The 12,281-nt window shown below is 50.9% G+C and overlaps 1 protein-coding gene across 4 annotated transcripts in view; it reads right to left on the reverse strand.

The window, feature by feature from the left end:
- Window positions 1–12,281, reverse strand: part of WDR83 (WD repeat domain 83) — a 16,966-nt gene continuing 4,685 nt past the window's right edge. For 3 of the 4 annotated variants that reach the window (XM_088473934.1, XM_088473935.1, XM_088473937.1), the window contains exons 5-10: window positions 11,742–11,790; window positions 3,078–3,204; window positions 2,199–2,266; window positions 1,466–1,574; window positions 595–709; window positions 1–206 (exon numbers count right to left, since the gene is read on the reverse strand). In XM_088473934.1, the coding sequence (XP_088330060.1) occupies window positions 51–206; window positions 595–709; window positions 1,466–1,574; window positions 2,199–2,266; window positions 3,078–3,204; window positions 11,742–11,790 (624 nt within the window). In that variant the 3' untranslated portion in view covers window positions 1–50. Of the gene's footprint in view, window positions 207–594; window positions 710–1,465; window positions 1,575–2,198; window positions 2,267–3,077; window positions 4,857–11,741; window positions 11,791–12,281 lie in introns of all 4 variants that reach the window. The other variant, XM_088473938.1, reaches the window with a different exon arrangement.

A 12,281-nucleotide genomic window follows, 5' to 3' on the forward strand; every position in this document is an offset into this window, starting at 1 on the left:
CCCCCCCCAGCAAAGGGGAAAAACAAAGGAGGATATCAATATATACAGTGTTATTGTGCTGAGTTGCTAGCGTTCTCTTCGGGCGCTGTCTCTCTCCAGACCTGGATTTCGCCCTCACTGGACGTCAGCAGATATGGCTCAGTCGGGTGGTATGAAAGAGACTGTACGACTCCTTTAGTGACCGGGAGCTTGAGTACGAGGGAACCCTGCAGAGAGTGAGAGAGTAGGTAGAGATACAATAAGGCTCCAGCTAGGACTAGAATTGTCCTGTAATAATGTTCATCTTCCACTGATCAAGAGCAAACACCACTCTCTCCAGTCACTTTATCATAGGTTACTAAGGGGTGTTATCACTTATAGTACATGGACGTGGCAACACCACAGCTCACCAATTATAGTAATGTATATTATTAGTACTTGTGTATTCTAATCATGTATGACAGTATTATACTAATCCGTGTACAGAGATGTAATAAAGTAAGACATGTACGGCCACAAGAAGTCCCGGACAGCTGACATGGCTGGTGTAGTACATATACAGAGGAGTCGGCTGCAGCCGTTACCTCCCCAGGCTGCATGGATGAAGGCGCTCACCTCCACCAGGTCCCAGAAACAGACGGTCCCGTCCTCGGAGCAGCTGACCACATGCGTGTCTTTCTCACTGAGGCAGCTGTCCAGCTTGTAGCTCTTGTTCTGGTGTCCCGTGTACCTGGTACGAGACAATGACACAGCTGAAGTCTCTACTCTGACTACACAGAAATCCAAAAAAAGACACTGCGGATGAACAACCCTAGCCATTGCTAATGATGGACCTCTGAGGTACCGAGAGAGGGAGGCTGATGCGTGTCTCGGACTCAAGGTGGAGGCAGGCGTTCTGTGTAGTGAACCAATACTGTATAGGAAACCTAGATGCCCCCGGTGTCAGCAGTCGCCTCTCTGCGCCCTGACTTCACACTACATATTTTTTTACAAGTTAAATGGAGCATTTCCTCTGAGAATCCAATCTCACACTAAAACCTAAATTGCTGCCAAGATGGGCCAAAAAAAAAAACAAAACTATATCCTGTTTCAGTCTAGAAGGGATAGCATAGAATACTATGTGTTTGAGTCTACCAATATATACGCAGCATCTTGTTACCTAGGAGACTGGCAGCAATCACATAAATCTAGGCAGCTGTCACGTGTGTCCGTACTCACTAACACTCAGTCGGCTCAAACTTTTTCCACATAATACTATATTTTTAGTTTTAGTGTTTTGATTTCTTCCAATTTCCTGTACATTGTTTCTGTGTTTTGTTCTCCTTTATACGGCGATTCTGTTACAAGTACACACTATACACAGACTGCTAATAGTAACCATCTAATGACGCACAGCAGCAGCGTGACGGCTTAATACTGAATGACTGGTAATGAGGACATAAGGAATGTCTCCTCTCTTCACATTGACCCGACGCGTTTCACTTACTCTCCGAGCAGCTCTCCTGTGTCCTTGTCGAGGAGGCGAAGGGAAGAATCCAGGGAGGACGCTAAGAGACACTGCGAGTCCTGACTGAAGCTGACACACGTAATGGGACCTGTGTGAAATTGATGACATAGTGATAATGAGCACCGATAGGCCTTAGCGATTCAGCCTGTCGTTCCCTAGCACGATACATGTTTACTGTAAGGGTTTGGGTACGGCATGAATCCCAATGTAAGCATATCTCAGGAATAACACTACATTACAATTTACACTTAGCGTTCTCAGGTGGAATTAAGTGATGACACATAAAATAGATAGTCAGCCCATAACACATGTGGGGTCGTACAAGATGATAATTTATGCCATAATGTCCAAATTAGTGGACACCGTAGTCCTGACACATAGGGATTTATGGGGTAAAAATGGCCTTCAACTTCTATTTACCTGTAACATTAATTAAAACAGCTTAATGTATAATGATTCTGAGTATCTATACACTGATCATTATAATGCAGCTCTATGTATAGTGTTACAGAAGATCTTGGCCCTTAGACTGATCACCCTGCACTGCGTATACACTAGAATGATGATAATACAGCATTGCTCAATTAGTCAGGAACTTAATGAGCTCGTTACAGAGACTCGGGCGCACAAACACACAGCTTGTGATGTAAGAGCATCTGACAGTTGCCCCCACATCAAAGAGACCAGTTAATCTGTTTTAACAAGGACTTACTGCCAACGTAATCTGCGCACATCTCCCCACTGCGGAGGTCATAGCGACGCAGGCTCCCGTCTACAGAGCTAGAACAGACAAAGAGGAGTCACTGTGTGTATGTGTGTGTCATATATATATGAGCGAGATAGCTGCAACAACAGGCGGGGTGACGTCTGCTCCTAACATTAAATTATTTACTATTACCACAATATAAAGAGGAGGGAGCTATGTGACATGGAGTCTGTCCCGCCCACCACAGGGTGACACAGACAGGAGGGAGCTATGTAACATGGAGTCTGTCCTTCCCACCACAGGGTAACACAGACAGGAGGGAGCTATGTGACATGGAGTCTGTCCCTCCCACCACAGGGTGACACGGACAGGAGGGAGCTATGTGACATGGAGTCTGTCCCTCCCACCACAGGATGACACAGACAGGAGGGAGCTATGTGACATGGGGTCTGTCCCTCCCACCACAGGGTGACACAGACAGCAGGGAGCTATGTGACATGGAGTCTGTCCCTCCCACAACAGGGTGACACGGACAGGAGGGAGCTATGTGACATGGAGTCTGTCCCTCCCACCACAGGGTGACACGGACAGGAGGGAGCTATGTGACATGGAGTCTGTCCCTCCCACAATAGGGTGACGGACAGGAGGGAGCTATGTGACATGGGGTCTGTCCCTCCCACCACAGGGTGACATGGACAGGAGGGAGATATGTGACATGGAGTCTGTCCCTCCCACCACAGGGTGACACAGACAGGAGGGAGCTATGTGACATGGGGTCTGTCCCTCCCACCACAGGGTGACACAGACAGGAGGGAGCAATGTGACATGGGGTCTGTCCCTCCCACCACAGGGTGACACAGACAGGAGGGGTAATATAACACAGACCCAGCCAGGATCTCATGGTCGGACACCTTGATGCTGGAAATTCCATCTTTGGCTTCATCTAATATCTGAATAGCTTCTGGTCTGCGAGACCGACAGTCCCAACATCTTATAGAAGAGTCTATTGACCCTGATAGAATACAGAAATCAGTTACATCAGAGGCTGCAGTGTCAGTACAGGGCTCTGGGCCATCTTGGGGTCTTGTGATTGAAAGAGCAGCATTGAGATTATTGCCATTGCAAGACTGTGGTGGAAGCAAGCGGGTACGAAGCTTGTATAATACATTATTTGCAGGGATGGAGCTCCTGTAAGCCCTGTCTGACACCTCCTGCTGCATTTGCGATCGAGGTCTAGGATCACCATCGTGACCATCGTTCGCAATGTTGGATGGCGCCAGCCAGCTGAGTACGCCTCAGCTTACACAGGCTGATCGCCATGCAAAGCCAGGAATCTGCATCCATGGATGCAGGATCCTGACCTTACCACCCTCTGAAAATGGGGGCGACCCCCCCTTCCCCCGTTTCCAGGCCGCCCCCACAAAGCCCGGTAAACGCCTCTGCCTATCAGTCAGGCAGAGCCATATGGGGGGCCTGCGCAGATTCACGATAATCGTGCGTGCACTGCTGAATTAAGCCCTAAATGCCAATAATCACCCATATGCTGAGCTGCACGCAAGCTGATTTCAACATCCCAAATGATCCACATTCTCCCTGTTCCTCCAAACTGCTCTCTCTAGACCTCTCGGTCTCTCTCAATGGACTGACTCCTCTACACATCGCCTCTTTTATTCAGTCTCTGATTTCCTTAGCACCCGTTTGCCCGTCTTTGACCATCTCCTAATAGTTTTCCTTCCCTGCAGCGACCTCAGACTCAGCCTCAGGTCACTATGGAAACACGCTGCCTTCATTATCTCCTGCAGAGCAGAACGTCACTGGAACCTTCTCACGAGTTCCCCAAATATACTGCAATGTACCACACCTATCGGAGAGCTGTAGACACTCCAAATCTTCCCTCTCTGCTCAGGCTAACCCCAAACACCTCTATTATATATATCACTCCCTAACTTTCCCACCCCAAACCCTCTGACAGCTATCACTGCCCAGGAGTTTCCTAACTACACTAAGGAGAAGATTTAACATATATTATTATATTCTCTAAGCAAGATTCTGCCCAAGTCCTCTCACGGTGCGTATCCACTACTAGACGATTAAAATGAGTGACTGAACGATTACGACAGTTATCGTTCAATCGCTCAATAATCGTTCATAAATCGTGCAGGAAAATGTTGAAAACGAACAGCGATGCGCGCTCCTGTTGGTCGTTTTCGACATCTATCATTGCCTGAACATGCAGGCCAACCTGCCCATAATCGACAGGTGTGCATGTTCGGGGATGAGGGAGGGTGTCTGCACTGAACGACATATCGTTCAGTGTGGGCACATTATCCACTGCACAGGGATGAATAACAATTGCACAATTACAATGTTGTAATCGTACAGTCGTTCCACTCTCGTGTAGTGGATAAGCACCTTCAGCTACAACTGGTCCGCCCTACCCCCTCACAAAGCTGTTGCATCTGCCTCCTATGCTCATCCCAGCCTTAAGTAACTTTGAATTTCTTCATAGGCTTACCTACACGCACCACTCTGTAATGGCAGGTGTTACTAGCTGTCTTACGGCCATGTCATCTTGGATGTTGTCTCCTCATCTCAATCTCAATGTTTCAAAAGCAGAACGAATAATAATATTCCCACCAGCCAACAGAAGTTACCTATCTATTTCTGGGGATAACAAGAGATATGGTAAGAACTTACCTTTGTTATGTCTGTTTCTACGAAGTCCATAGGGTCCACAGGGTTGACCTTGGGGTATAGCTGGATATGGATCCACGGGCACCACGCAGTTAAAGCTTTGCTGCTCCCAGGATGCACTTGGGTCCGTCCTCCTCTATACCCCGCCCCCGAGCCACAGGCACCTCAGTTGGTAAGCAGCCAAGGCTGGCGGAGGAGACTAAACAGAGAGAAGGAAGACTGGAACACACAAGAAACCATACTCACAGAAATGGGAGACGGAAAACCGGTGACCAGCCACATAGCCCATATGAAGCCAGGTGCGTCAGGTTGGCGCCCTGTGGACCCTATGGACTTCGTAGAAATAGAGATAACAAAGGTAAGTTCTTACCATATCTCTTGTTTTCTACAGGGTCCATAGGGGGTCCACAGGGTTGACCTTGGGGATGTCCCAAAGCAGTTCAACTAAGGGCGGGGACGCTCCTGTGCTGAAAGGAGTACCCGGCGCCCAAAGGATGCATCCTAAAACCTCAAAAACGTCTGAAATGAAGACCAAGTGGCCGCCTTACACAGCTGAACAGCAGAAGCGCCACGTCTAGCAGCCCAAGAGGGACCCACAGAACGAGTGGAATGAGCCTTAACAGAGGCTGGCACAGGCAAACCTTCCCGTGCATAAGCCTCACAAATAACGGAACGAAGCCAACGGGCTAACGTTTGTTTGTTGGCAGGCCAACCCCTCTTGTGAAAACCAAAGAGGACAAACAATGAATCAGACTTCCTAACCGAAGCAGTCCGGTCCACATAGAGTCTAAGCGCCCGGACTACATCCAAGGAAGCCTCACCAGCTGAAAGATCAGGTGACTGAAAAGCTGGCACAACTAGTTCCTGATTGATGTGGAATTTTGAGACCACTTTGGGCAAAAACTCAGGACGAGTGCGGAGCACCGCTCTGTCCTGGTGAAAAATCAGAAAAGGAGGGCGACAGGAAAGCGCCCCCAATTCTGACACCCTCCTGGCAGAAGCAATTGCCAGGAGAAACACGGTCTTAAACGTCAGCCACTTGGAGTTCCACCAACTCAAGAGGCTCAAAAGGAGGACCCTGCAAGACCCGTAGCACCACCGCCAAGTCCCAAGGAGCCACAGGAGGCACGAAGGGAGGCTGGATCCTGAGAACACCCTGGAAAAAGGTGTGAACATCTGGCAGTGTAGCAATCAGTCGTTGAAACCACACGGAAAAAGCGGACACATGAACCTTCAGAGAGGCAAGGCGTAAGTCGAGGTCCAAACCTGATTGAAGAAATTCCAAGATTCTGGAAACCCGGAACACCTGAGGATCATAGTTTCTGGACTCACACCACTGAAAGTAAATGCGCCACACCCTGTGGTAAATCCATGCGGAAGCAGGCTTGCGTGCCCTAAGCATGGTACCAATAACCGAACTGGAGAAACCCCGAGACCTCAAGACAGCTGTCTCAAGAGCCACGCCGTCAAAGACAGCCGACCCAGATCCGGGTAAAGGCAGGGCCCCTGAGACAACAGGTCCCGACGCTGAGGAAGAAGGTACGGAGCGTCGATGGAGAGGTACCTCAGATCGGAGTACCAAGGACGTCAGGGCCACGCCGGAGCCACCAGCACGAGCGTGCCGCCGTCCTGCTTGAATTTCCGCAGGACCCGAGGAAGTAGGGATATCGGAGGAAACAGATACGCCAGGTGAAACTTCCATTTCACCGACAGCGCGTCTACCAGACAGGCGCCTGTGTCTCTTGTTCTTGACCCGTAAACGGGCAACTTGTGATTGTGATGGGAGGCCATCAAGTCCAGCTCTGGCAGCCCCCATCTGTCCACGAGTAGCTGAAACACCTCTGGGTGAAGCTACCATTCCCTGGGATGCACGTCGTGACGGCTGAGGAAGTCCGCCTCCCAATTGAGGACTCCGGGAATGAAGACTGCCGAGATCGCTGGAATGTGACACTCCGCCCAAGCAAGAATGCGAGACACCTCCGACATCGCTGCCCGACTGCGAGTTCCTCCTTGGTGGTTGATATACGCCACCGTGGTGGCGTTGTCGGACTGCACCTGAACCGCGCTACCGTGAAGAGCGGGGCCGGACGACTGCAGGGCCCTATATACTGTCCGCAGTTCCAGGATGTTGATGGGGAGAAGTGCTTCTTCCGCAGACCAACGACCCTGAAGTGACAATGAGCCGGTCACTGCCCCCCAACCCCGGAGACTGGCATCCGTCGTGAGCAGGACCCAGTCCGGGATCCAAAAGGGGCGCCCCTCGACCAGATGAGCTGTCTGAAGCCACCAAGCCAAAGACTGCCGAACCTCCGGGGACAACACCAGCATCTGAGAGCGGATCCGGTGAGGTAATCCGTTCCATTCCGATAGAAACAGCCCCTGCAGGGGCCGGGAATGGTACTGGGCAAATTCCACCATGTTGAATGTCGACACCATGGACCCCAGAACTCTCATAGCCGAATGGACCGACAGGCGGCAACTGCTCAGGCAACTGTGTATCCGCAGCTGTAGGGAGGAGACCTTCTCCGGGGTCAGGAAGATCCTTTGCTGACGAGAATCCAGCAGGACTCCCAAATGAACCATAAGCTGTGATGGAATCAGGGAGGACTTTTTCCAATTTATCAGCCACCCGTGCGCATGCAGGCAAGCGATCGTCAGGTGGAGATGTCGAAGAAGTATCTCCGGGGAGCTCGCCAGCAACAGGAGGTCGTCCAGATACGGCAGCAGCCGTACATTCTGGTTCCGAAGATGTGCGGCCATGACCGCCATAATCTTTGTGAATACCCTCGGTGCCGTGGAGAGGCCAAAGTGTAGCGCCCGGAACTGATAATGATGTTGAAGGATAGCGAACCTCAGATACTGCTGGTGCGAAGGTGCTATCGGAACATGGAGGTAGGCGTCCTGGATATCCAGGGACACCATGTAATCCCCAGGTTCCATCGCCAGAATGATGGAACGTAACGTTTCCATCCTGAACTTGGGAACTCTGAGGAATTTGTTCAGAGACTTCAAGTTAAGGATAGGGCGATGAGAACCATTGGGTTTCTGCACCAGAAACAGAAAAGAATAGTACCCCGTCCCTCGTTGTAATTGAGGAACGGGAACAATGACCCCTGGTTTCAGCAAGGACTCTATAGCTTGCTGAATCTGTAAAGTCTTGGTCACGTCCTGAGAAGGACTCGTGCAGAAAAACTGGTGGGGCGGTCTGTGCCGAAAAGACAGGGCGTACCCCTGGGAGACCACTTCTCGAACCCAGGCATCCGTGGTGGTATTGTGCCAGCACTGGGCAAATAGAAGTTGGCCTCCCACTCTGGGGTCCCCCAGAGGGAGGCCCGTCCCATCAGGCAGAAGGTTTATCTTCCTGCTTGGAAGAAGGGTGCCTGGCACTCCAGGCCTGCTTCTTGGGCTTAGAAGCGGCCTTGGTCGCCGACTGCCTCGGGAAGGACTGACCTTCGGCCTTGCCCTGAACCCGAAAGGACCGAAAGGCAGAACTCCGTACCTTGGTAGGTGCAGAAGCCAAAGGGAGGAAGGCTAATTTAGACTTAGCCAGAGTATCCACTATTTTGTCCAAGTCTGGACCAAAAAATCAACTCTCCATTAAAAGGTAAGGCCTCCAGGCCCTTTTTGGAGTCTGCGTCAGCTCTCCAAGACCTCAGCCACAAGGACCGACGCGCCGACACAGCTGCAGCCGACACCCTAGAGGTCAAGAGACTTGCATCAAACGATGCTTCCCCAATGTAGGAAGCCGCATTCCTCATTTGTCCTATCAACGCTCTCTGGATCTCCGGAGCATCATCCGGAAAGGTATCCTCCAAAGCATTGGCCCAGCTCTCGATGGCCTTAGCCACCCAAGAGATGGCCATGGACGGACGGGCTACCACCCCCGAGAGAGTAGATAGACTTTAAACAAGTCTCCACTTTCCTGTCCGTGGGATCTTTCAGGGAGGAGATCGATGGCAAAGGCAACGTAGCGCTTTTAAATGGGTGACATGGGAATCCACCGCAGGCGGAGTTTCCCATTTCCTGCAATGAGCCTCAGGAAATGGATAGTTTGAAGCCAACCGTTTCTGCGGTTGGAACCTCTTACTGGGCAACTGCCAGGCCCCTGCCATATGATCCGTCAACTGGTCAGATGGGAAAAACAGTCGAAGCTACTTTGGCCTTTTTAAAATTAGGGTACTTCGACCTGGGAGCCGGCGCATCCTCCTCTATATGAAGGATGGCCCGCACTGTCCTAACCAATGCCGGCACATTAATGTAGGACAGCCTCCACCTCCTGGGCCCCGGCATCCGAGTCAGAGTCTTCATGGATCTCCCAGTCATCCGAAGACACGTCCGTGTCCGTGAACTGCGCCGCCAGTGAAGCCGAAACGGGTTGCTTGGACGCCTTTGGGGGCAAATCACTGTGCAACTTAGACTGAAAAGCCGATGACGAAGCCGCCAGGCTCTGAACAGAGCTGGAGAGGACATCCACCCAGGGAGGGGGTACAGTTTGAGGATACCCCTGAAAGGGTACCATCGACTGGTGCGGCACCGTGGGAGATTGCACGTATACAGGCAATCCCGCATAAGGACCCACAGTCTGAGACCCGGGAGGAGACTGCACCAGACGCGTCACACCTGGGGAACGGGGGATGGTAGGCTGGGGCAACGCCCTAGAAGGGACCGCAAACCGGTCCGCGATCGACGCCAGCACTTGCGTAAACATCGCCCAGGGAGGATCCTGCACCAGCGGGGGTTTAGAGGGACCAGGTAACAGCTGGCACTGCCCGCACAGACCGTCCTGAGACAAATCCGCCCCATCAACCCCTGCCGAACAGCGTCGGCAGGAAAACAACACAGGAGCCATGGAGCGCTCATTCTCCTCATCAGACATGACACAAAACTTTCGCAATAACAATGTATCACGAAACGAGGTAAGACATATAACACCTGCGCACTCCCAAGTATGCAACGCAAACAGCCCACAATATGGTACTGAGTAGCACACCGCTGTATGTGACGGACCTCACAAATACGTAGATCTATATAAGCGAGGTACACAGAAAGAACACCCCTCCCCCACGCACCTGCGGGCCGTAGGAGAAGGAAAGGGATAGGTATAAGCTGACAGTAAGTAGAAATAAGCACAGACAGCAGCACTAGCAATAGTCACATACCATGCAGAGAAGTTATACTCACTGCACCTTCAGCTACAATCAACCTCCCAGATTCAGTGTCTGGGAGGGCTATAGCGCTGCGAACACTGTCCTTTGTAGGGGGAGAGGTACGCAGGGGGACCGGTCCACTGTATACAGCCTGGGAGCTCTGCGATGCTGCCTGGAGAAGATGGCCGCCGGAGAGCTCTGAGGAGGAGTGGCCAGGAGATAACTGCCCAGCGACGCCAGCACACATGAGAGGAGGCGCGCTGGGCTGAGGGGAGGAGCCGCTAAAGCAGGGAAGGCTGTCTCCCCTGCTAGTAATAAACCCCCCAGGGAAGCCGGTTCCCCGCCGGTACTTACACCCTGGTGGTCCAGCGGTCACGCGGGGTATGCCACAGAGGGGGGAGCCCGCCGCCACTACTAGCGCCGCCGGTCTGTCCCCAGAGACTGGCAGCTAAAGACTGCCTTTGTTCTCCCTGCACGCGGCTTACCTGGCCCCGTGTGTCCGGCAGCAGTCCTTGGGAGGTCCCGGAGCCACGCTAGTACTGACTCCGGGGTCCCGCTGCGATCCCCAGATCAGTACTGGCGTCGCCGCGCCAGCGGGGCTGTTGGAGCGGCAGCGTGGACGTCCAGATGGACAGTCTGATGCTGCCGCTCTGAAGATAGTAAAAAAATAAAATAAAATCTTTTAAAAATAAAAATAAAGCTTAGGGGCTGCTTATGCAGCCCCACTGCCCAGGGTGACCCGACTCCCGCCGGGCACCAACTAAAACTGAGGTGACTGTGGCTCGGAGGCGGGGTATAGAGGAGGATGGACCCAAGTGCATCCTGGGAGCAGCAAAGCTTTAACTGCGTGGTGCCTGTGGATCCAGATCCAGCTATACCCCAAGGTCAACCCTGTGGACCCCATATGGACCCTGAAGTAGAGAATACAATAAGCAGCCCTAGTCCTCGAGTTCGCTGATCTGAGTCTCTCATCCACACGCAGTATCTGCTCCCAGTCACGGTTACAGGACTTTTTTTCGAGCTGCACCCACTCTGTGAAATGCCCTCCCATGCACAACAAGACTTTCTTCTAGTCTCCAAACCTTCCAGCGTTCCCTAAGAACTCACCTCTTCAGGCAGCTTATCCAATCCACATAACCATCAATAAGCTATTCTACCCAATTACATCTCCTCTACACAGTTCACACAAAACTTACATTTATTCTACTTCTAAATTCAAAAAACTCTGACTGATTAGTGATCCACATCACTACACTAATCACTTTTTACCACTGCAATCTGGCTGATCCAATCTGCAATAAGTGCATTCATCCTCATGCATCAAAGTCCTATTGTCCTACACATGAGGCTTGTGAGCAGTGCCCCCTTACCACTCTGTGTGCTTGTTAATACTGAGCCCTGTTTTATTACTGATTATCCATAACAGCAAATGTTGATGGATTATGCTGGCGCTATATATATATATATATATAAAATTAACAACGGTAATACTCCATGTTTCTGGTAGTGATATTTTGCAGAATATCTTATCTTCCAATTTGGAGAATGTTGTATATTAAGTCACGGGTCTGTGCAGGACACACTGTATATCCCGCCCTGTCAGGCTTGAGAATGGCCGCTGTCACCTCAGAGTATGGAGCTGAGAAATGATGCAGTGATGTACAGGCAGGTAACAAGGACATACAAATACAACGACACAGAATATTACCTGAAATGATGACTGTGGACTCCTCATTAAACTGTACGCAGTTTACTTTCTGCATAAAAGAGAGGCACGTTAGGAGGGGTAAAATACAGGTTTACAATGTCACCTGCCACATACGCACGCCATCTTGTGGTTGGCCATATTGATGAGAACACAATCCGTCAGTTCACTCGGATACAGTCAGGACATGGAGGCAGCCATTTTGTCACCCTCACCAATATTTCTGAGCACGCAATAGGCAGCCAATGACAGTACAAAAAATGGAGCCACAGAGGCTCATTGCAGTAACACCAGATCAGTGCTGCATTATGCTGTTATTCAATCAGTTTATTTTAGACTGGTTTATAGTTAGGTTATATTTTTGTGTTGTATTATGGAGTCAATTCTTTTATTATAAGTGTTGTGTTAGGTCAGTGGTGTCAAACTCGGGACCTCCAGCTACTGTGGGACTACATATCCCAGCATGCACTGCCAGTTTTAAGAAGTCTTAATAGCAAAACTCTGGCAGTGCATGCTGGGATGTGTAGTTCCATTTGCAGCTGA

Source organism: Taudactylus pleione, unplaced genomic scaffold (assembly GCF_031769625.1).
Source record: "Taudactylus pleione unplaced genomic scaffold, aTauple2 ptg000145l, whole genome shotgun sequence".
In the NCBI taxonomy this organism is placed as follows: Eukaryota; Metazoa; Chordata; class Amphibia; order Anura; family Myobatrachidae; genus Taudactylus; species Taudactylus pleione.